Below are 23815 nucleotides of genomic sequence, written 5' to 3'. Positions count from 1 at the left end.
TTTACTGTCTGACTGGAATTCAGGCTGTGCATACGTGTGGTTTTGTTGCTCAGTTACACTGACCATACTCTCTCAGTCCAAAATCTACAGAGACCCTAACGGTTGCTTTTGTTCTGTCAAGAAGCAGTGCAGAGAGTCACCGTGATTAGAACATAGAGCTAACAACAAGCCCGATTGTTAAATATAACATTCTAATCCCCCTGAGAGGAAATCGAGGTGCACCACGGGAGAGGTTGCTGTCAGGAGTAAAACCACAGCTGTTGTAGGGAGACTTGGCAGCTCTTTGGTTCCCATCCTGCTGGGGGTTTGAATTCTCATCAATCTATTCCTGTTTGTGTAAACACACTGAGTCTCAGCTACTCAGCTGAAAAAAAAAAATTCCTGAAGCCAGGAATTTGTTCCAGAATGATCCCAATCAATTAGTGGATCACACTAGAAAAGTGTGATGGACTCGTATAATGTGCATAGCTTGAAGTCCTGTCTGCAGAGGATAATGAAAACTCTTCAGCACTCCCTGTTGCTTTGAACAGGGATAAATTCAAGAGCATCTGAACTAATATCATTCAGCAGCAAAGATATGGACAGGCAGCTACAGATTTGAGGAAGCCATTTGAAAAGGCCAAATACAAGTGGACACAGGCAGCTTTAATGCAGCAACCAACTAACAAAATTGGTGGGATGTTAAGAGTCTCTGCCTAACGGTGTTTGGAGTGGGATAGAGGGCCTAAAATAGGGAGGCATCATGTCAGTAAAGCCTCTGATACAATTCCACTACTGGGAACTTTGCCAGGAGCTGCTGGTGCTTTTCCAAGCTGCCCCTTACTGGGGATGAGGTCACGGTCAGGCCTTCAGTTCCATGGCAGTCAAGACTCTGTAGGGTTGGGCTAATGTTGTTGCAATGTTTGGTGAGATAAGGCAAGAAAACCTGTTTGGCTGTCATGATGGAAATCCCTCCAGAAAATATGATGTCACTTGGACTTGGCCAAGGAAACACAAGGCTCAGCCCAATGACTCTGCTTCCATCACCTCTGCAGGGTCAAAGCGCTGAAAACTCTCAAATCTCAGAGAGAAAGTGTTTGCCTAATCTCTGTTATAAATTGGTGGCCTCTGATTTTTAAACAGTGGCCTCTAACTCTAGATTCACCCATAAGCGGAAGCAAGCGCTGCACACTTATCCTGTAAACGCCGCCACAATTTTACATGTTTCAATCAAGTCACTACTTTACACTTCTGAATACCAGTGTACACACACCTAACTTTCACAACCCTCGTTCAGAAGGCAACTTTCCTATTCCAGGAATGAATCTAACAAAACTTCTCTGACATGTCTCCAATGCATTTACATCCTTTCTTAAATAAGGAGATCAATACAATGCACAATACTCCAGATGTGGTCTCACTACAGCCCTGTGGAACTGACTCATAGCCACAAGCTTGCCTCTTAAAGGAAAACACACATATTGTGCCTTTTACTGATATACAGACATAACACAACATCCCCTTTTTACCTAAGAAAACCTTAGCCAAGCAGATTTACATGGCTGTAAGTAGGCATGTGTTAATTTCAATAATTATATACAGGTAAGGCATAATACGTTATTAACATTTCAAATGTCACTGTAACTTTTGGGAGGTTTTACAACTTGCCCTGATCCAGTGACCAGACTCTTATCTGGAGAGGTCCATAGTGTTCTTTTTTTTGCATTCATTTGACAGCTTGTTTGTTTTTCTGCTGCTTGCTGTTACTGAAGACCACCACACAAGCATCAACATCAACATCAGCGTGTTCCTCTTCACCCCATTCGTGTATGATTATTGTGTCGTACATTGATCTGAGCTGGCTTAGGTTCCTTTGTAGTGTAATGCCATATTCAGTAATGGCTTCATATGATCTGGACCAGCTGCATACTTTAGAAGCATTTGCTGCTCATCAAGTATTTGTAATTGCATTTCGAACTGACCTTCTCTGCCCAGTACTCAGTTTTAGTAATTCTTTCCCTGGTCATGTACTTCTCCTCCTGTTTTTCTACAATACATTCTACATATGAGCATGATGGGGTGGTGATGGGTTATGGGTCACTCCTCACTTAATACTCCTCACTTTAAATGGTTTACCAGCATAATCCAGTCCAATGGCAGGCACCATCCCTTCTAGGTTATGGAATAAACTGAAGAGAGTGCTCAGTGTATCAGTGATGGTTATGATTGCTGTGTTGCTAGGTCAGTGAACAGTGAGAAACTGAGAGATGTAATCTGTCACAGGATTAAAATCTTTCCTGCGCACTGAGAATGGGTTTGTTGCTAGCTCCATTGAAGGGGTGAAATGAAATATTGTGTGGGTGTTGAAGCTCACTCCGCTGCTTGGTTTGGTATATTTGGTATGCTTCATATGTATTTATGAGATTTTGAATATCCTGATGTATCCATGGCCAGTAAGTAGATTCACTTGTTAGTTGTCTTGTGCATTCAAACCCCATGTGTCCCTGGTGTAACGTGGATATGACATCTTGAAAGGTTGCTTTTGGCATTAGAATTTGTTTGCTGTTGAAAATGACTTTTCATAGTATACCAACTTTTCTTTGTAAGACCAAGATAAAAAAATCTTTTCAAATACTCCTTTAATAGACCCGGGTTCAATTCCCGCATCAGGCGACTGACTATGTGGAGTTTGCACATTCTCCCCGTGTCTGCGTGGGTTTCCTCCGGGTGCTCCGGTTTCCTCCCACAGTCCAAAGATGTGCAGGGCAGGTGAATTGGCCATGCTAGACTGTCCATAGCGTTAGGTAAGGGGTAGATGTAGGGGTATGGGTGGGTTGCGCTTCGGCGGGGCGGTGTGGACTTGTTGGGCCGAAGGGCCTGTTTCCACACTGTAAGTAATCTAATCTAATCTAATCTAATCTAATCTAATCATCCCTAAATAATGACTTCCTTTTCAATTCATGAAGTTGATTACCTTCAGCAGTTGCTAATATCAACTATTCACACTCGCTCTAGCTGAAGTGAATCTTGAGAATGTCCTCACATTCATGGTCAAGAGCACCAATGTGCAGAGCAATCAGAGTATCTGGGCTTTTGTGCGGGTACCACTGTGTCAGACATAATCATTCTGGTACATAGCTTACAGCTCAATTCAAAATCATATCCTTGCACCTTGACAAGTAGATATGACAAGATTAGTGTGGTGCTGGAAAAGCACAGCAGGTCAGGCAGCATCCAAGGAGCAGGAAGATTGACGTTTCGGGCAAAAGCCCATCAAAGCACCACTCGAATCCAGACTCTGATTTCCAGCATCTGCAGTCCTCACATTTGCCAAGTAGATGTGACAATGCACTCCTTGGCAATTTCAAGCCAATTATTTGTATAGACTTGATGTTTCAATCTTAAATTTCTTAACAAACAAGTGTGTCAAGCCGCAGGATGCCAAATGCTGATGAGCTAATGTCTCCCACTATATGCTGGAATAGGGCTTTCAAACCAAAAGCAATTTTTTTTGTCTGGGAAAAGTTGCAACCAAGATTTTTTTGTGATGCATCCACTTTGAGAATCATGTCTTTCTTGAGGTCATAGTTTAGCAGCAGGCATGATTTTACTGACATGAACTGATAGAGAGAATCAAAACCATATTGAAAGTCATCCTGCCACAAAGTGGGGACATCCTTGTTGAGTAAATCTTTCAGAAGAGCTATCTTGAGAATATATGGAGAGAGGAAGTTAAAAATTCTGAAGCAATGTTGCAGATCTTCTTTATACTGTGGGGTTGATACTTGTTGAGTGCCCTTGATCTTATCGAGATCAGGATGGTCACCATGGATGGAGAAAATGAACTTAAAGTAGTTTATCTGGCTGATGGTTATCTGGCACTTCTTGGTGCTAAATAGCCAACCATGTTTTTGGACTATGGTGATCAACAAGTGAGGGTTATGGTGTTGCAACCCAGGGGTACCAAGCCTAACCAAATCAGCCATATTATTCCTGGATTCTCAACATAGTGAAATTAAAATGTTCAGTGACCCTCAAATTTGCCCAATTGTTCTTCATCAGACTTTAAAAATAACAGATCATGGACACCAAGTTTATAACTTGAACAAAAATTAACAATTTATTATTAATGTAGTAACATTAACTTATTGTTTAGCATTTTCCAGCTTATCTAATAAATATCTATGATTAAAACTAAATTTTGTTTGAGTCAGAACTCTAACTCACACACAGATAAATAGCCAGACAGATGCAGTTAAGGGATAAATTAAAAGAAAACAAAATAATTGGAATTTGTCATTTCAATAAGCAGTTTTGAACAATGGATGCCAAACCTTCATGCAATTCTTGGACAATGTGCTGTTCCCAGACATGTATGATTTCAGAGTCACTGGTGAATGTAAACAACTTCCAGAATTACTTATTAATTTCTTACAGACTGGGATTCGTTTGTCAGAACATTCAACAATTATTTAACAGGACAGAAAATGAGTGTAAAAACAATGCAGGCAGTTTCAAAGCTTCCAAAAAAATCACTCTGCACCTGTCAAGACTAGTTAGAAAAAATTCCCTCCCTCCTTTTGTTTTCTTTAATCAGTATCCTCTGTGGTTGGCTGGTTAGCATCTGTTCACTCTTGATTGACCAACTCAATGTCCAACCAACTGTCAGCCCTGGGCATGGCAACACAGAGCCGAACACTCCACAGTGTTGCCTAGAGTAATGGCAATGGCCTCAATAGTGGTCTTGTTCTGTCTTTATCTTCCCCATGACTGAGGTATCGTCAGATATGCAAATAGCTATCTACATTCTCAACAATCATATCCATGTGCTACTGGGATAGGTCTTGGTGAACTGAGAGACCAAATGCTAACCTACATCAACAATACTGTGCAAATGGCATCCTGGATATGTGAGCTCCTGGTATTCTTCTGCTAAGCAGACAGGCTTCCATGCTTCACATCAGGCTTGGAAAAAAGACATGTTGTGGAAAATTTAACATTCGATTCTTCCAGACCTTGGATCTAGGCATTCTCTTATGGTTCAATCTTTCTTTATAACATATGCGATTGAGATACTTCAAGCTGTGTGGTCATTGATGTTCTGAATTAAATCATTTTGTTCCATCTCATTCATTTCTGCTCAAAGTTTCTCCTGAGTGTGTGTACATTGCCCATCCTTGGAGGATCAATAAATGGGGTTAAGGACCTTTGATGTGAGTTCCAACTTTAAACTGTGGCTGTGTTTCCTGTCTCCCTGCGCTATGCATCCCAGTTAACATTGTTGGGCATATTGAATTGATCCGGGGAGAGATGTTTGAGATCATTCACAGGTTCAGTTGTATCACATGCTGTCTGTTCTATCACAGTGAGTATGGTTGGAATCGCATGAATTGCCACTATACTGAGGTCTATGCATACCTATAGTCTTGCCTTTGCTGAACTGTTGATATTGAGAATAATTGGCAAAACCAATATGAGCTTGCATTTTGGGATTATCGTGTGATTCTGAGACTGTGTGGAATCGGTTAAAAGCTGTGAACTGGCCTTTCACAGGCTGTACCATGAGCACCACTTGTTAAAGTACATATCTTTCAGGATGTGTGGTGGCAATATGTTGTTGCAGCTCATGTAAATTTTAACTTTCTGTGTTACTTTTCTGAAAGAGTCATATATGAGTTGAAAGGCTAACTCTCTCTATGGATGCTGCCAGACCTGCTGGGTTTCTTCAGCATTCTCTGTGCTTGTTTCAGATTCCCAGCATCCTCAGTAGTTTGCTTTTAATAGCTTTTAATGTGTTTTATCCTTCCTTATCAGGAGATATAATAGTAATGTTTGAAAATGTTTCTGATCACATTATACCATCGACAGCTCAACAATAAGGAAAATAATTATCCAGAAATATATGATTCACAATTCATGGCTTCCCTTGCTTACCACAAATACTTGTGTTATTTGTAGATTATTAAAGGCATGTGGATTAGAAATGTTGGTATTCTTCCTGAAATCTGGGTCAGTTTGAACTTCTTGAGCGGTGCCAAATAGTGATGTGCAGACAGCGGCAATCACAGCTATGTCAGGTTAGTGGGAATATATGAGGCTCTCATTGAGCACTTCTCCAGTGGCACAATCTATAGCAACTATGAAACCCAAGCTTCATTTCCTGAGGGAATTTCACCAACACTTAGCTGGAGACAGGAAACACAGCAGTAATTTAAAGTTGGAACTCACATCATACGTCACTACCACAGCCTCACACAAGAACCAATGTGGAGTAGGAAGGGAAAACAAGGAGAATTCCCCAGTGCCTGACTGGGTAAATAGAGTGGGGCAGGATCCATTCCCCACTCATGCCGTGTTAGCTATCAACAGCTAGACATTCGGCCAGAAAGGATCTACTGGGCTGGAGAGTAAACAAAATCAGCTGAGGAAGGTTTCCTGCATATCCTAATGATTTCTACTGAAAGAGCGCAGGTTAGAGTTAAGACTGCATTTGATGTCCGTCGTGGTAAAAATCACCTTCTTGGACAATCAGTGCCAGACGGTATCTGTGGATGTGTGCACCTTGCATCCTCACCAATAATCAGGACAGATGAGATGCTGAGACAAAGAAAAATACACAGATGACAGGGAAAAGGTCAGAGAGTTCTATGCCAGAACAGTGTCTCTGTCAGTTGCAAGATTTCTGAGGGAGAAATTGGTTAAATTAGCAGGAGTGGAGAACGGCTTACTTCTGTCTTCAGACACACAAACCTAACTGTGGAGCCAAGAGGATCTTGCACAGATTGAGATCTCTGCCTGATTTCCTGATGCTATACATAGTTTAAAATCGGCTGCCTGTCATGTATCTGAGCTGCCCTGTGCCTGTGGAGCCACAAGCCTTCAGCACACATGGCTTCGGTTACTGGGAGGCCTGCTTAGGGAAGAAATAGCATCGGCTCCTTGCTTTCTTGTTGCTCAGAGCGTTCAGGCACTTTAACAGCTCCCAAAAAAGACTGCACTTAACTTATTTTAAGAAAAAGAACAGCAAGTATTCCCAGATTGAGAAATTTAGTGGCTGTTGCTTTGCCCAACACAGATCAAGCTTGTTTCACCAGGTTTAAATTTTCAGATTATTGCCCATGCACCAATCTCACATTCGTGACTTGAGCTCCATATGATACAGTGACCTCAGTTGTGACCTCTTTCACTGTAACCACCAGGAATGCTTTCAGATTAAATCTGCATCCAATCGAGAGAAGTTCCACCCTCTCATCGCCCAATGGTTACCCAGTTAGTTACAGAGGCTGACAGATCGAGAAGGGTCAATTCCTGACTTGTAGTGAATTAATTGATCTCATATTGGAATAGAAGTACAGTTTCAACAATTACCCTCAATGCTTCTGCTCTCCCTGGTCCCTGAACATTGACTGATGCCTGAATTGGGCCTGCACTAAACCCCTAAAATTGCCACTTACCCTGATAGTAACTAACCAGGCTGACAGAAAGAATAGCCACCGGACTGAGATATAGGAGATTGGACTATGCCCAAAACTATCCCTCAGCAACAGTCATCACCTTTGGCGGAGAGATTCGGTAAAAGTCACAGTGCATGGGAAAGCAGCTGTAGGGTGGGATCGTGACTAGAATGCTCCTTAAGTTCAAGGGAAACCTCCATTCTACCAGACCAAAATGTAAATAGAAGAAATACTTTGATTATATAGTATTTAGCTTTCCAACTTCCATTTTATAACTGCCCAGTAGGTTACAACCTGACAGGAACAACCTCAGTCTGCCATCTACTGTTGAGAGAGTACATCATAGATCATTTGATAATTAAACTGAACTCTGAACATTCAATGCAGCTCTTAAATTTGTCATGAAAAAAGATTTTAATTTAGTTTTTACTTTTGGTCTAAAAATCAGTGGGATTTCAGCATTGGGCATAAAATTCATGTCAGCATCCAGTATTAAAAAAAGGTCAAGTTGCCACAGTCCCAGAGGACTGGAGGGGTCATTAGAGAGTGGGAGACAGTTGGTGGTGGTTTAACCTGAGATTCACCACACTACAAGTGAGGGGCAAGCTAAAGGAAGTGGGATTTTCATGGGACACTCAGCTAGTATGGGAATTCAATTTGCATTGTTTGGCATCACTCTTCCAAACCAGATGTCCAGCCAGTACTCCCAGGAGATACAGAAAAGGTTCAAGGCAAATTAAAGCTCCTTCTATTTTGTACCCACTAATATTTCCAGGTCAGGTGCAACATGGGTTATAGTTGCAGAGTAATACTCACCCGACAATGTCGCAATCATTAACCTCAATCATAATAAAGGAAAGCACACCCACTCCATTATTCCTGTGATGTCCTGATTGGGTGGACTTTCTCAGACTGCTGAAATATGTTGTTGACTTTGGATCTGGGTTGAAACTGTAGCAGCTCACTTTCATCAGCACAGAAGGAAACCACTTGTTGCATCCAAATTAAATTCAAGCGGTTTCTAGAAATGGAAAGACAGGTTTATAACCCACTGCTCATTAAGTGCAGCATTCTGTGGAGCTCGCTGATGTTGGTGTTTGTTGCTCATGTTGCTGTATCAGCAATGGACTTCCTATTGCTGAGCTATACAGTCTGATTTTGTGAGCACTGTAGCCACTCATCCCCACATTCTGCTGACACGCAGGGGCAGAGTTCATGTAGCAATGAACACATTGATGCCTGGCGCACATTGGTCATAGTGTAGATGGAATGGGTCAGATTCCTAGCTCTGTGCGCAGGAAGAAACATGAAACAGGAAGGATGTAGTGTGTGCGTGTGTGTCTCTCTGTGTGTGTATGGTAGAATGGCAGGGAGAAATTATAATCTGATGGAATTACTGATCATGTGCTGGAGGAATTTCAGATCTCCCCATGGCAGTTTTGAGTGCTCCGTGGTGAACTGGCTCCATGTATAAGGTTCTGTATCTAACATATCATGTGGGACCACTTCCAGACTTCATTCTATGTACCACACTCAGACCTATAACAGCTCGCCTTGCTCTACTGACAGCTTCTCCTCCAGTGAGGATGTAAACCCACAACATAAACACAAATAACACTGTCAGAGTCACACACAAGCTGCACATTAGGCATTCTTCCTCATATTCCACCTTGGGACCCTGTTACCACATGGAATAAATGTGGATTTCAACAGTTTCCTCATTTCCCCTCCCCCACATTATCCCAGTCCCAAGCCTCCAACTCGGCACCGCCCTCCAGACCTGTCCATCACCTTCTGACCTATCACCATCTCCCTCACCTTCACCCATCTATCGCTTTCTCAGCTACCTTCCCCCCAACCCCACCCCCCTCCCATTTATCTCTCAGCCCCCAGCCCACAAGCCTCATTCCTGAAGAAGGGCTTATGCCTGAAACGTCAATTCTCCTGCTCCTAGGATGTTGCCTAACCTGCTGTGCTTTCTCAGCAAATCTCTCCACAAACCAACCCTCTTGGTGCTGTGCAGGAATGGATTCATTCACTCCCATTTACACATTGTATCTGGCCCTGAATTTGCTCTGGGCTCCTTCAAATGTGAGCACATCCAGGCAGGCACATCCATTACTGTCCTGTCAGGGTAGCTGTATTATATTTTACAATAAATCTATCTTTTGCTGACCTTACTTTGTGTTCCAAGGACATTGGGGAGTGTTCCTGAACAAAGAGACCTTGGAGTGCAGGTTCATTGATCCTTGAAAGTGGAGTCGCATGTAGGCAGGGTAGTTTGGTATGCTTTCCTTTATTGGTCAGAGCATTGAGTATTGGAGTTGGGAGGTCATTTTGTGGCTGTACAGGACATTGGTTTGGCCACTTTTGGAATATTGCGTGCAATTCTGGTCTCTTTCCTATCAGAAGGATATTGTGAAACTTGAAAAGGTTCAGAAAAGATTTACAAGGATGTTGTCAGGGTTGGAGGGTTTGAGCTATAGGGAGGGGTTGAATAGACTGGGGCTGTTTTCCATGGATTTCGGAGGCTGAGGGGTGACCATATAGGGGTTTATAAAATCATGAGGGGCATGGATAGGATAAATAGACAAAGTCTTTTCCCTCGGGTGGGGGAGTCCAGAACTAGAGGGCATAGATTTAAGGTGAGAAGGTAAAGATATAAAAGGGACATAAGGGGGCAACCTCTTCATGCGGAGGGTGGTGTGCATATGGAATGAGCTGCCAGAGGAAGTGGTGGAGACTAGTACAATAACAGCATTTAAAAGGCATCTGGATGGGTTATGAATAGGAAGGGTTTAGAGGGATATGGGCCAAGTGCTGACAAATGGGACTAGATTAGGTTGGGATATCTGGTTAGCACGGATGAGTTGGACCAAAGTGTCTGTTTCTGTGCTGTACATCTCTATGACTCTATGATGTAAGCCTGCAACTCACTCACTGCAGTCAAATGAAGAGGCCAACCAGCTGTATACGAAGGGGATATGTCTGGACCTTAATGGGACACCAAGCAATGCTGCAGCAAAGAGCTGTATGAAAGGACATGTAAGAGTAGTTCAACACTGTGTCCATAGTTCAGGGAAGCTCTCAAGCATCTGCGAAATTTTCAAGATTCCCTATAACCCCCCTTTAATAATTCCTCCTCAGTTTTTATCCACATTACACACTATTGTATTTATACCTTTGTATTTATCCATGAAAAACACTTCTTAATGCAGTGCCAGGCTTTCTAGTTGGAATATATTTTGTTAGTACGGTGGCACAGTGGTTAGCACTGCTGCCTCACAGCGCCAGAGACCCGGGTTCAATCCCCGACTCGGGCGACTGACTGTGTGGAGTTTGCACATTCTCCCCGTGTCTGCGTGGGTTTTCTCCGGGTGCTCCAGTTTCCTCCCACAGTCCAAAGATGTGCAGGTCAGGTGAATTGACCAAGCTAAATTGCCCGTAGTGTTAGGTAAAGGGGTAAATGTAGGGTAATGGGTGGGTTGCGCTTCGGCGGGTCGGTGTGGACTGGTTGGGCCGAAGGGCCTGTTTCTACACTGTAAGCAATCTAATCCAATCTAATCTAATCTAATCTACTTCACCCCTCTCTTATTCAAGTACTTATGACTGCTGGTCACTGCTTGATATTCTATTTTTCTAGTGAGTGAGAATGATCTTTTGACCTATTTCGTCCAACTGGAATGGATCTTCTTGTTCCTATCTGTTTTCAATATAAATCTAATTCGGTTTTGGGAAAAGTGATTCTATATTCTGGTGCATGCACAGTGGGCTGAAGGGCCTCCATTGTTTTTTGCATTACCCATTTAATAAGTGTGCTCTCCTCCTTTGTATCTGCTGCACCTTTGTCTATGAAATATGTCCCACAATGAGCTTTCTAAGTAGTTCTGAAGGCAGATCCACACAGTAAAGGTGAGCAGATACTGATTCTGACAGATGATTAGAATAGATTACTTACAGTGTGGAAACAGGCCTTTCGGCCCAACAAGTCCACACCGACCCGCCCCCACCCAGACCCATTCCCCTACACCTAACACTACGGGCAAATTAGCATGGCCAATTCGCCTGACCTGCACATTTTATTTTGGACTGTGGGAGGAAACCGGAGCACCTGGAGGAAACCCACGCAGACACGGGGAGAATGTGCAAACTCCACACAGTCAGTCAGTCGCCTGAAGTGGGAATAGAACATAGAACATAGAAAAATACAGCGCAGTACAGGCCCTTCGGCCCTTGATGTTGCGCCAACCGAAGCCTACCTAACCTACACTAGCCCAATAACCTCCATGTGCTTGTCCAATGCCCACCTAAATGACCATAAAGAGGGAGAGTCCACCACTGATACTGGCAGGGCATTCCATGAACTCACAACCCGCTGAGTAAAAAATCTACCCCTAACATCTGTCCTATACAGATGTTCCCTGTCCTAACCAGAGTCTCTAGCGCTGTGAGGCAGCAGTGCTAACCACTGTGCCATCGTGCCTCCCATATGCGTGAATATCAAACAGAAATGAATCACAGCACTTTAACCAGTATACACTGTACAGAGATATGAAAATACTGTACACACATCTTTCCCTTTGCGGCAGCTGGAGAGTTCAAATGTTCCCTTTTACTGATATGTATGCATTGGACAGGAGCTAAAATTGAGGCACAAGCCGTAGGGAAGCAAGTGAGAGTCCCTCATCATTTTGTTTTACTCAGTGTTGTAGCTAAGTTTTGATAGCTTGAGGCAAACACTGAGAAGGCTCAAAGTCAATCTCTTTAAATCAGTTAGTTCAGAGTCAGAGTTCAGAATCACTCAGGAACAAAGCACTTTCCAGCACTCAAAAGTATTTTTCCATTTTTGTTTTAGCCCTGAATCCTGTGAAGGGAAGACAGTCAGACAGTTAATTCCAGTGGGACCAATCGATGTCGATCTGCCAAGGCCCTGCCCTGCTCTGTACTATTGCTTTCCCAGCTGTGGAATGCTAATGTTATTATTTCTGCTGGATTTCAGACCTCAGATCTCTACTCGGAATTTTATTATAGATAAACAACAGCACGAAAACTGCCTACTGCTTAGTTCAACAAGACCCAGTTTCTCACGTTGTCCCTTTCAACTGTATCTCAGTTGGAAACATGCTTACCTCTCAGTCAGAGGGTTCCCAGTTCAGTTCCTATCTCAGGCGTTCAGCATAAAAATCAAGGCTAAAACTCCAGTCCAGTACTGAGGGAATGCTACACCATCACGGCTGCCGTCTTTCAGATGCAATGTACCCTCTCAGTCAGAGATAAATTTTCCTATAAAGGGCAGCAATATTATTTCTATAGTGTTTGGCAATCAAATAAATTCTTTAATTAATATCAGAGAGAAAAAAACAAGAAATTACCTGGTCACTATCACATAACAGTTTATGGAAATTTGCTGTGCACAAATTAGCAACTTTTTTAAAAAATGTTTTAAAATTCATTGTAAAGTGCTTTCAGACATCTCTTGGTCATGAGATATGAACTATAACTGCAAGAAGATTCCTCCCCCTATCTTCGTAACCACTTCCAGGCCGACAATTCTTTTAGAAACTCATTGCAGCTACTGGGAAAACCTAATGTCGAAACCAGAATGGGTTCAACTTGTCACTTGCTCCAAAAGGTTCCTATTGAGCACCAACATCTTGGGCAGGATAGAAAATACTGTACATACATATCTTTCCCTTTGCGGTGGCTGGAGAGTTCAAATGTTCCCTGTGTTTTAAAGGCAACCATGGCTATTAGGATCCAATATGTGCCAGTCTGTAATAGCCCAGATGGCACATTACCAAACCACTTACAGGACACATCAATGGTGTGCCTTGAGCCACACCAGCAACTTTGATAGTAATACTGCTGTAAAGACGCTTTGTGCTCAGGGACATTCACCCAACTCTTGGACTATGCCAGGCTGCAGCTCCAGGCTCTTCACTCACGCTGAACCAACCTGGATTCTCACAGCCTCCCTGCCTTGCCTTTTTGTGCACTGCCTCCTCAGTCAGAGATAAAAAGCTCCTACTAGTTTTGTCTTGGCATGTCATTTAGTGCAGACACAAAGCCAAGGTTGATCCTGTGACTGGACTGAGACCTGCTGACAGTCAAGGGGTTGAGTCTTTGACCAGGGTTCCCAACACATTAAGTCAAGGGCAGCCTCCCATTCCTGTCCAGACTTTGCTTGTGGCAGTTGCAGCAATTAACGCAGTGACTTTGGAAGCAGATAGTCACATTAGAAGTTCCAGAAGCCTCAGACCTAATACTTTCTGTTGGATCGCAATGAACACTCAGAAGATTAAACTACAGCAAGAACTTGTATTTATATAGAACCTGACATGTCCTCTAACTCGAAAGAGGACATTTTACTCAGAGAGCATGTAGTCTGCCTACTACCCGGTTAATGTTATCTCCAGCTCTGTACTCACAATGGCTGATGCTGCTGACTGTCTGAACTTTTCAATGCCCAGGGTTTTTGTCCAATTGATCTTCATTTCAATTTTGAAGGATTTGCCACCAAGTCCTCAGTCACATTTTATAGACAACCACCACTGCTAACCATGAAGCATATTTTATCTCCCGCAGGATATCTTTAGCTGATGTTGCAATGGTTATGTCATACCTTCTACCATTAAAAATTAGATGTGGGTCACATAGTGCTGAAAGATCCAAGAGACGATTATTGCAACTCATTAATACATACCAATATGACATTTATAGGCTCATCAGTGTCTAGGCAAACATTAAACTACAGTTTAAAGAGTAGAATCTATGTGTCATACTTCAAGTGGACTGGGGCTAAGATGGAGTCTGAAATCTTTATTCCCTCAGGTCACATGCTCCGATACAGTGATGATCTCATGAGCATGTTTCTTAAAGGCATACCTGACATATTGTGTCCCTTAAAGGGATACTGCTGTACTGACCATGAGACATAATGCTATTTCTGTTCATGGATGTTGGTGCCACTGGCTGGTCCAGCATTTATTGCCTGACACTACATCATAGAATCACAGAATCCCTACAGCATGAATCAGGCCATTCAGACCATCGAGTCCACACTGAACCTCCAAGAGCATCCCACCCAGATCGACGTTAATCCTGTAACCCTACATTTCCCATGGCCAATTCACCTAACCTGCACATCTTTGGACTGTGGGAAGAAACCAGAGCACACAGAAGAAACCCACGCAGACACGGGGAGGATGTGCAAACTCTACACAGACAGTTACCCAAGGGTGGAATCAAACCCTGGTCCATGGTGCTGTGTGCCAGCAGTGTTAACCACTGAGCCACTATGCTACCATTGGGAAAGTAATGGTGAGGTGCCTCCTTGAACTGCTGCAGTCTGTACGCTGTAAGTAGACCCACAATGCTGCTAGGGAGTGAGTTCCTGGACTTTGACACAGTGATAATGAAGAATCAGTGATATATTTCCAAGTCAGAATGGTGAGTGGTTTGGAGAGGAAATTGTAAATGGTGGTATCTACTGCCTCTGCCCTTCCAGACTGATGTGGTTATGCGTTTGGAAGGCACTGTCTAAGGATCTTAGGTAAATTTGCAGTGTATCTTGTAGATAGTACACACTGCTGCTACTGAGTGTTGCTGGTGGAGGGAGTGGATGTTTGTGTCAGTCAAGTGGACTGGATGGTGTCAAGCTTCTTGAATGTTGTCGGAGCTGCACCTGTGCAGACAAGTAGGGAGTATTCCATCACATTCCTGAATGCAGCCTTGCTGTCAAGGGCTGTTACTCTTAACCACACCTCTGGAAATCAGCTCTTTGGCCATGTTGGAACCAAGACTGTAACGAGGTCAGGAACTGAATGGCCCTGGTGGAACCCAAATGGGCCATCACTGAGCAGATGCTGCTTGATAGCACTGTTGATGATACCTTCATTCACTTTACCGATGATCGAGAATAGACTGATGGCACGATAATTGGCTGGTTTGGATTTGTTCTGCTTTCTCTGTATAGGACATACCTGGGCAATTTACACCATTGTCGTGTAGATGCCAGTGTTGTAACTGTACTGGAACAGCTTGGCTAGGGCTTCAGCAAGGTCTGGAGCATACGTCTTTAGTACCAATGCTAGACCGTTGTCAGGGCCCTTGGCCTTTATAGAAAGCAGTACCTTCATTCTGAGGAGGTGGTGATATAATGGCCTCTGGGGAATAAAAACCAGAAAAAAAAAAGCAACAAGGTAAAAGAATGATGAGAATCTGAGAATAAATTCTCACCCAGGTTGCAGATATTATTGAAGGCGAGGAACGTGTGGATTTAAGCAATAACCCGATAGGAAAACCCTTAATTGTGTGGAGATCATTGTCCAATCTCACTATGACTTTAGAGCCTTACTCTTCAAGTCTTCCTCCTGATCTTATTATGTGACAAAGCTTCAGAGTCCAGGGATTTCTCTCAAGGGAGACTCTGGGACGAGAGTGTCAGTCAAGGGTAAGATGTGATTAAAAACGAGCTATGTAACTGAGGAACCAGAGCCTTGAAAACAATACTTGACTCCTCCCACAAGCTCTCATCTACAGGGTGACCTGTTAGTGTGCAATTGAATCACAGGATTGTTACACCACCTAATACAAGATGTGTCACGTTCTGTGTTAGGATTCCGGTTTATAAATGATTGCGGTAAACACCGGGAATACAACCCAGTCAACAAAGATTTGACCTCGCCAATGACCAATTAGAGGGAATGTTGGACATATTCTGAGTGTTCACACTGAGTGCTATGAGGCACAGAGCTAACTGTCTTTCAAGCATTCCCAACAGGTCGTGTGTATCACTGTATTTCGTCTGGTATGCTTTCCTTTATTGGTCAGAGTATTGAGTACAGGAGTTGGGAGGTCATGCTGCGGCTGCACAGGACGTTGTTTTGGCCACTTTGGAATATTGCATGCAGTTCTGGTCTCCTTCAAATTGGAAGAATGTTGTGAAACTTGAAACGTTTCAGAAAAGATTTACAAGGATGTTGCCAGGGTTGGAGGATTTGAGCGATAAGGAGAGACTGAACAGGCTGGGGCTGTTTTCCCTGGAGTGTAGGAGGCTGAGGGGTGACCTTATAGAGGTTTATAAATCATGAGGGGCACGGATAGGATAAATAGACAAAGTCTTTTGCCTGGGGTTGGGGAGTCCAGAACTAGAGGGCATAGGTTTAGGGTGAGAGGGGAAAGATATAAAAGGGACCTAAAGGGCAACTTTTTCATGCAGAGGGTGGTACGTATATGGAATGAGCTGCCAGAGGAAGTGGTGGAGGCTGGTACAAACTCCAGCATTTAAAAGGTACCTGGATGGGTACTGAATAGGAAGGGTTTGGAGGGATATGGGCCGGGTGCTGGCAGGAGGGACTAGATTGGATTGGGATATCTCGTCGGTATGGAATAGTTGGACTGAAGGGTCTGTTTCCGTGCTGCACATCTCTATGATTCTATGACTCAGTAATTAGGCAAGTGTGTGAACACAATTTTATCATTGATACATCACCAAAAACAGAAAATCTTTGCAATAATCCAACTTGGCCCAGAATCCTGGGTGGTCTACGAATGGGCCACAGGTTGAACAATTTTCAAGACAGGGGTCTGGATTAGAGTGATGCTGGAAAAGCACAGCAGGTCAGGCTGCATCCGAGGAGCAGGGTTGAGAGGTCTGCAGGATCCCTGCCTCCATTCCTGATGAAGGACTTTGGCCCGAAATGTCGATTTTCCTGCTCTTCGGATGCTGCCTGACCTGCTGTACTTTTCCAACACCACTCTAATCCAGACTCTGGTTTCCAGCATCTGCAGTCCTCACTTTTGCCTCGTTGATTTTCATTACGGGCAGTTTTGAAGGAGCCATGTTGTTGCTTCTGAAGATATTTCCCTCATGGTTAAACTGGTATTGACTGTGAAAGCTCCATCTAGTGGTTATGCACAGTGGTTGCAAGTCGTGCAGTGGAATTTTCCACAGTGGAAATATATTGATGCCAGGCAGGGTAGAACAACAAAGCCAGAAAATTTTGACCAATGCATTGCGTTCCGCTCACAGTAATATTGCACGGAGTATCTCCAGCTCACTGTAATTGCTGAGATTGGAGCTACATCGTTGGAGGCAGCAGATGAGTGGACAAACAAAACTAGGTTGGAAAGTTCAATTCCAGAGACAGGTATGTTATCAAGGTGGTAAGGCTGCCTGAAAGTTTAGAAAGGCAACACTGAGTCTGATTTTAACTCTATCAAAAACTACTCAATCTCAGTGTTAACATTGAGTGGGTCCACTGATTTCTTTCAAAGAGCAGTATAAAGAATTCACTTTATTATTGTGGTGTTCTGATCTTATTCATAACATCAGACTAGATATCAAGAAATAATTAAAGAGATGCCAAACACAATTTTCCCAAGAAGACAGTGTTGCAAACCTCTATCACACAGAGCAGAATCTGAACAATGTGGGCCCCAATAAGAATTGTGGCAGAATTGGATGAGAGGTTCCATCAAGAACATTGAGAGCAAATCAGTGTCACACCTGCGAGTTTCCAATTAAGGGGAATTATAGCTTGTTACATTTCTTCTTAATGTTGCATCTCACTTCATTAATATTCACTTGTGTATCTTACCGAACTTGCTAAAAATGTTAGACGTGGAGGTCAGAGCAGGTACGTGATGCCTTCAGCTCCCTGCTGGCTATGAACAAACTCCATGTTGATCAGCATCTTAGGGCACAATCATTGGCCCCTCATTCATGGCCATAGGCATCTGACATTTGTTTACCTCTCATAAACACCATGCCACCTCTGCGATCCAGTTGCAGGAAGCATAGAATTGTATCGCAGCGTGTGCCAGGACCTAGCAGTGAAAGGCAGCAGCAGGAAGACTTTGTCCGCAGGGAGAGGAATTGAACTTGTGGATTGGACCAGGCTCTGTCTCAGTGCTGCTCGCTTGCTTTCTTCACCCTTACTCACATGGTGTCCACCTGCATGCATGCACCATCCATGTCTTGTCTTGCCTAAGAGTGCATTGGTGCTTCAGTACTGCTGTATTGATGTGTTCTTTAGTGCAACCACAAAGACACACTGCTTGTCTCTAAGATGTGTCCCGTGTTGAGGGGGTCACCAAGTTGATGTCAATCCAACACCTACAGCATGTGCCAGGTGACTGCGTGGCAAATACACTGCACATTTATTCAACCAACTAGCCACATCAGTAAAAGAGGTGGGGTCTAGTCCTCAGTTTAGCCAAGAGAAAACACACTGTTGGTCAAGGGGTCCTAGTGCCATCAAACATTGACACAGCACCTTAGCAGGTCTGGCAACTTCTGTGGACAGAAATGGAATTAACAGTTCTTCTGAAGAAATTCATAAACATGCATTCACATGTAAACACTGGTATAGACAGGTACTCACGTACAAGTATTCACAGAGCCATTCAAACATACATACATAGATATACAAATATACACAATCACACTCACATACAAACTAACTCTCCCAGAGACATGCAAAAAGACAGACAAACATGCAAACACACACATGCACATAGACATTCAGACACATGCTCACAATTGCACAGTCACACATGTACATTGAATAGACATGCACAAATGTACGTGTGGATGTAAATACATGTACAGACATACATTCAAACAGCAAGCTTGCTCTTGCCTGAGAACTTACAAAGATATATTTAAAGTGAGTTTTTTTTGTCATTTCACCCATGATCAAACAAAAGTTTTTCTTCTTTCAACTTCCAGTCTTATGCAGCAATGAAAAAAGCATTGACAAAAGGGACAGTGTTCCTTACTGTTATAATAATCTGATAGAAGGATCCCCTGATAATCACTCACCTCCACAAAAACATATCATGATCAAGGGTGTCTCAGAGAGGGTGCAGAATGTTCTCAAGGGGGAAAGGGGCCAGCAGGAGGTCATTGTACGCATTGGAACCAACGACATAGGAAGGGAAAAGGATGAGATTCTGAAGGGAGATTACAGAGGATTAGGCATATATTTAAAAAGGAGGTCCTCAAGAGTAGTAATGTCTGGATTACTTCAGGTGGTATGAGCTAGTGAGGGGAGGAATAGGACGATAGAGCAGATGAATGCATGGCTGAGGAGCTGGTGTATGGGAGAAGGATTCACATTTTTGGATCATTGGAAGCCGTTTTGAGGTAGAAGTGACTTGTATAAGAAGGACGGATTGCACCTAAATTGGAAGGGGACTATTATACGGGCAGGGAGATTTGCGAGAGCTGTTCGGGAGGATTTAAACTTGAAAGTTGGGGTTGGTGGGGTTGGTGAGAGAGGGGGGTGTGTGTGGAGGTGTGAGCAGTGGGACCCCGGGAGATAGTGAAGAAAGATTTCAATCTGAGACTGGTACAGTTGAGAACAAAGGCGAATCAAACAGTCAGGGCAGCCTGGGACAAAGCAGAGAACAAGGTAGGACTGACAAATTAAACTGCATTTATTTCAATGCAAGAGGCCTAACAGGGAAGGCAGATGAACACAGGGCATGGTTTAGGAACATGGGATTGGGATATCATAGCAATTACAGAAACATGGCTCAGGGATAGCTCAGGGATGGGCAGCTTAATGTTCCAGGATACAAAGGAGGCAAGAGAGGAGGGGGAGTGGTGTTTTTGATAAGGGATAACACAACAGCTGTACTGAGGGAGGATATTCCCAGAAACACATCCAGGGAAGTTATTTGGGTGGAATTGTGAAATAAGAAAGGGATGATCACCTTATTGGAATTGTATTATAGACTCCCTAATAGTCAGATGGAAATTGAGAAACAAACTTGGAAGGAGATCTCAGTTATCTGTAAGAATAATAGGGTGGTTATGGTAGGGGATTTTAACTTTCCAAACAGAGACTGGGACTGCCATAGTGTTAAGGGTTTAGATGGAGAGGGAGTCCGTACAAGATAATTTTCTGATTCAGTATGTGGATGTATTTACTAGAGAAGGTGCAAAACTAGACCTACTCTTGGGAAATAAGGCAGGGCAGGTGATTGAGGTGTCAATGGGGGAGCACTTTGGGGCCAGCGACCATAAATCTATTCGTTTTAAAATAGTGATGGAAAAGGATAGACCAGATCTAAAAGTTGAAGTTCTAAATTGGAGAAAGGCCAATTTTGATGGTATTAGGCAAGAACTTTCAAAAGCTGATGGGGGCAGATGTTTGCAGGTAAAAGGACGGCTGGAAAATGAGAAGCCTTCAGAAATAAGATAACGAGAATCCAGAGAAAATATATTCCTGTCAGGGTGAAAGGGAAGGCTGCTAGGTATAGGGAATGCTGGATGATAAAAGAAATTGAGGGTTTGATTAAGAAAAAGAAGGAAGCATATGTGCGGTATAGACAGGATAGTTAGAGTGAATCCTTAGAAAGGTATAAAGGCAGTAAGAGTATACTTAAGAGGGAAATCAGGAGGGCAAAAAGGGGACATGAGATAGCTTTGGCAAATAGAATTAAGGAGAATCCAAAATAATTTTATAATTACATTAAGAACAACAGGGTAACTAAGAAGAGTAGGACCCCTCAAAGATTAGCAAGGCAGCCTATGTGTGAAACCGCAGGAAATGGGGTAGATACTAAATATATTAAGGACAAAAGGGTATCTAGTGATAGAATAGGGCCCCTCAAAGTTCAGCACGAGAGCCTTTGTGTGGAGCTGCAGGAGATGAGGGAGATACTAAGCAAGTATTTTGCATCAGTATTTACTGTGGAAAAGGACATGGATGGTATAGAATGTTGGGAAATAGAGGTGACATCTTGAAAAACGTCCATATTACAGAGGAGGAAGTGCTGGATAAATGTGCTGTCTTGAAATGCATAAAAGTGGATAAATGCCCAGGACCTGTTCAGGAGTACCCTAGAACTCTGTGGGAAGCAAGGGAAGTGATTACTGGGCCTCTTACTGAGATATTTGGATCATCGATAGTCACAGGTGAGGTGCCAGAAGACTGGAGGTTGGCTAACGTGCTGCCACTGTTTAAGAAGGGTGGTAAGGACAAGTCAGGGAACTATAGACCAGTGAGCCTGACCTCAGTGGTGAGCAAATTGTTGGAGGGAATCTTGAGGGACAGGGTGTACATGTATTTGGAAAGGCAAGAACTGATTAGGGATAGTCAACATGGCTTTGTACATGGGAAATCGTATCTCTCAAACTTGATTGAGGTTTTTGAAGAAGTAACAAAGAAGAGTGATGAGGGCAGAGCCGGAGATGTGATCTATATGGACTTCAGTAAGGTGTTCGATGAGGTTCTGCATGGGAGACTGGTTAGCAAGGTTAGATCTCATGGAATACAAGGAGAACTAGCCATTTGGATACAGAACTGGCTCAAAGGTAGAAGACAGAGGATGGTGATGGAGGGTTGTTTTTCAGACTGGAGGCCTGTGACCAGTGGAGTGTCACAAGGATCGATGCTGGGTCCTCTACTTTTCATCATTTATATAAATGATTTGGATGTGAACATAAGAGGTATACTTAGTAAGTTTGCTGATGACACCAAAATTGGAGGTGTAGTGGACAGTGAAGAAGGTTACCTCAGATTGAAATGGGATCTTGATCAGATGGGCCAATGGGCTGAGAAGTGGCAGATGGAGTTTAATTCAGATAAATGCGAGGTGCTGCATTTTGGGAAAGCAAATCTTAGCAGGACTTATGCACTTAATGTTAAGGTCCTAGGGAGTGTTGCTGAACAAAGAGACCTTGGAGTGCAAGTTCATAGCTACTTAAAAGTGGAGTCGCAGGTAGATAGGATAGTGAAGAAGGCATTTGGTATACTTTCTATTATTGGTCAGAGTATTGAGTACAGGAGTTAGGAGGTCATGTTGCGGCTGTACAGGACATTGATTAGGCCACTATTGGAATATTGTGTGCAATTCTGGTCTCCTTTCTATCAGAAAGATGTTGTGAAACTTGAAAAGGTTCAGAAAAGATTTACAAGGATGTTGCCAGGGTTGGAGGATTTGAGCTACAGGGAGAGGCTGAACAGGCTGGGGCTGTTTTCCCTGGAGCGTCGGAGTCTGAGGGGTGACCTTATAGAGGTTTATAAAATCATGAGGAGCATGGATAGGATAAATAGACGAAGTCTTTTACCTGGGGTGGGGGAGTCCAGAACTTGAGGGCATAGGTTTAAGGTGAGAGGGGAAAGACATAAAGAGACCTAAGGGGCAATATTTTTTCACACAGAGGGTGGTACATGTATGGAATGAGCTGCCAGAGGAAGTAGTGGAGGCTGGTACAATTGCAACATTGAAAAGGCATCTGGATGGGTATATGAATACGGATATGGGCCAGGTGGGACTAGATTGGGTTGGGATATCTGGTCGGCATGGACAAGTTGGACAGAAGGGTCTGTTTCCATGCTGTACATCCCTATGACTCTATAAATACTCACACACTCAAACACATTCATTCACACACACATACTCTCACAGAAATACTCACACATAGACACACACATGCACAAATGTGCATACACTAATGAATACACCCACAGACACTCGTTCATACAAACATACGCACACAAACACTCACTCCACATAGATAGTCACACAAAATACACACATAAACATCACTCACTTACTCACACACATACATCACAGGTGAAAGAAGTGATCAGAATGCTCTGCAATAGATACTTGTTGTTGAATCTGTGTTTTTTTTTAAATCTAAGTGCAAGTTGCATCGGAGTTTTTGGAAGGTTTCTTGCTGTGAGTCCTGTTGGGATTCTTGGCCATGTCTCAGCAGACTCACCGCTAACTACCCATCCTGCCTCTGTGGCATCTTTCACATCCAATTCCATCTTCATCTTACCACAGACTGTTCCCAGAACAACTCATCACTCACCGAATATCCATCAGAAGACCCTTGTGACTGTGCCATTTTTCAAAGGCTGCTGTACACCCAGGCATGAATCAGCAATCCAGAATTGCTCCTCATTGGCAACATCATGGCACGGCAGTCACAAAGCTGCATTGCCCATGGCACGTAGCTGGCATGGCTGACACTCCCTGATACCTACATCCCAATTCTCTCACTCTAGTCACTGTTAAACCACTGGTCCACACAATGCACCTGTCTGTAACTATGTTCCATTTAAGCATCTTCCTCTAAGTCACCACTCCAAAGGATCTCCAAAGCCCCTTGGACACCCACATTATGCCATTGTCCAGTAGGGGATCATCACACACAGGCAAGCAACTGGACAATTCCAAACATTATTAATGCCAGTGACAGAGAAAACAAACAAAACCAATAGAGGCTGAAATTCACCCGCACAATGCAAGCCAAATGATGTCCTAATGACCGAAGATGTCTTTATATTCCATGATGGCCTGCTGTACCCAGCTAACACCTACTGAAACCGGGTGTGAGTCGGGTCCTTTCTGGC

The 23815-nt window shown here is 43.3% G+C and overlaps 1 protein-coding gene across 2 annotated transcripts in view; it reads left to right on the top strand.

Moving 5' to 3' along the window:
• Positions 1–23815, top strand: part of selenoe (selenoprotein e) — a 59584-nt gene that overhangs the window by 15726 nt on the left and 20043 nt on the right. Inside the window, exon 1 of one of the 2 annotated variants that reach the window (XM_072586973.1) lies at positions 17508–17584. The exons of the other annotated variant lie outside the window; for it this stretch is intronic. Within the exon in view, the coding sequence (XP_072443074.1) occupies positions 17537–17584 (48 nt within the window). The 5' untranslated portion in view covers positions 17508–17536. Of the gene's footprint in view, positions 1–17507; positions 17585–23815 lie in introns of those variants that run through there. 2 annotated transcript variants of the gene reach the window in all.

Source organism: Chiloscyllium punctatum, chromosome 17, assembly GCF_047496795.1.
Source record: "Chiloscyllium punctatum isolate Juve2018m chromosome 17, sChiPun1.3, whole genome shotgun sequence".
NCBI lineage: Eukaryota > Metazoa > Chordata > Chondrichthyes > Orectolobiformes > Hemiscylliidae > Chiloscyllium > Chiloscyllium punctatum.
Note: the sequence above shows the minus strand (reverse complement) of the source record. Positions and strands in the feature narration are given on the sequence as shown.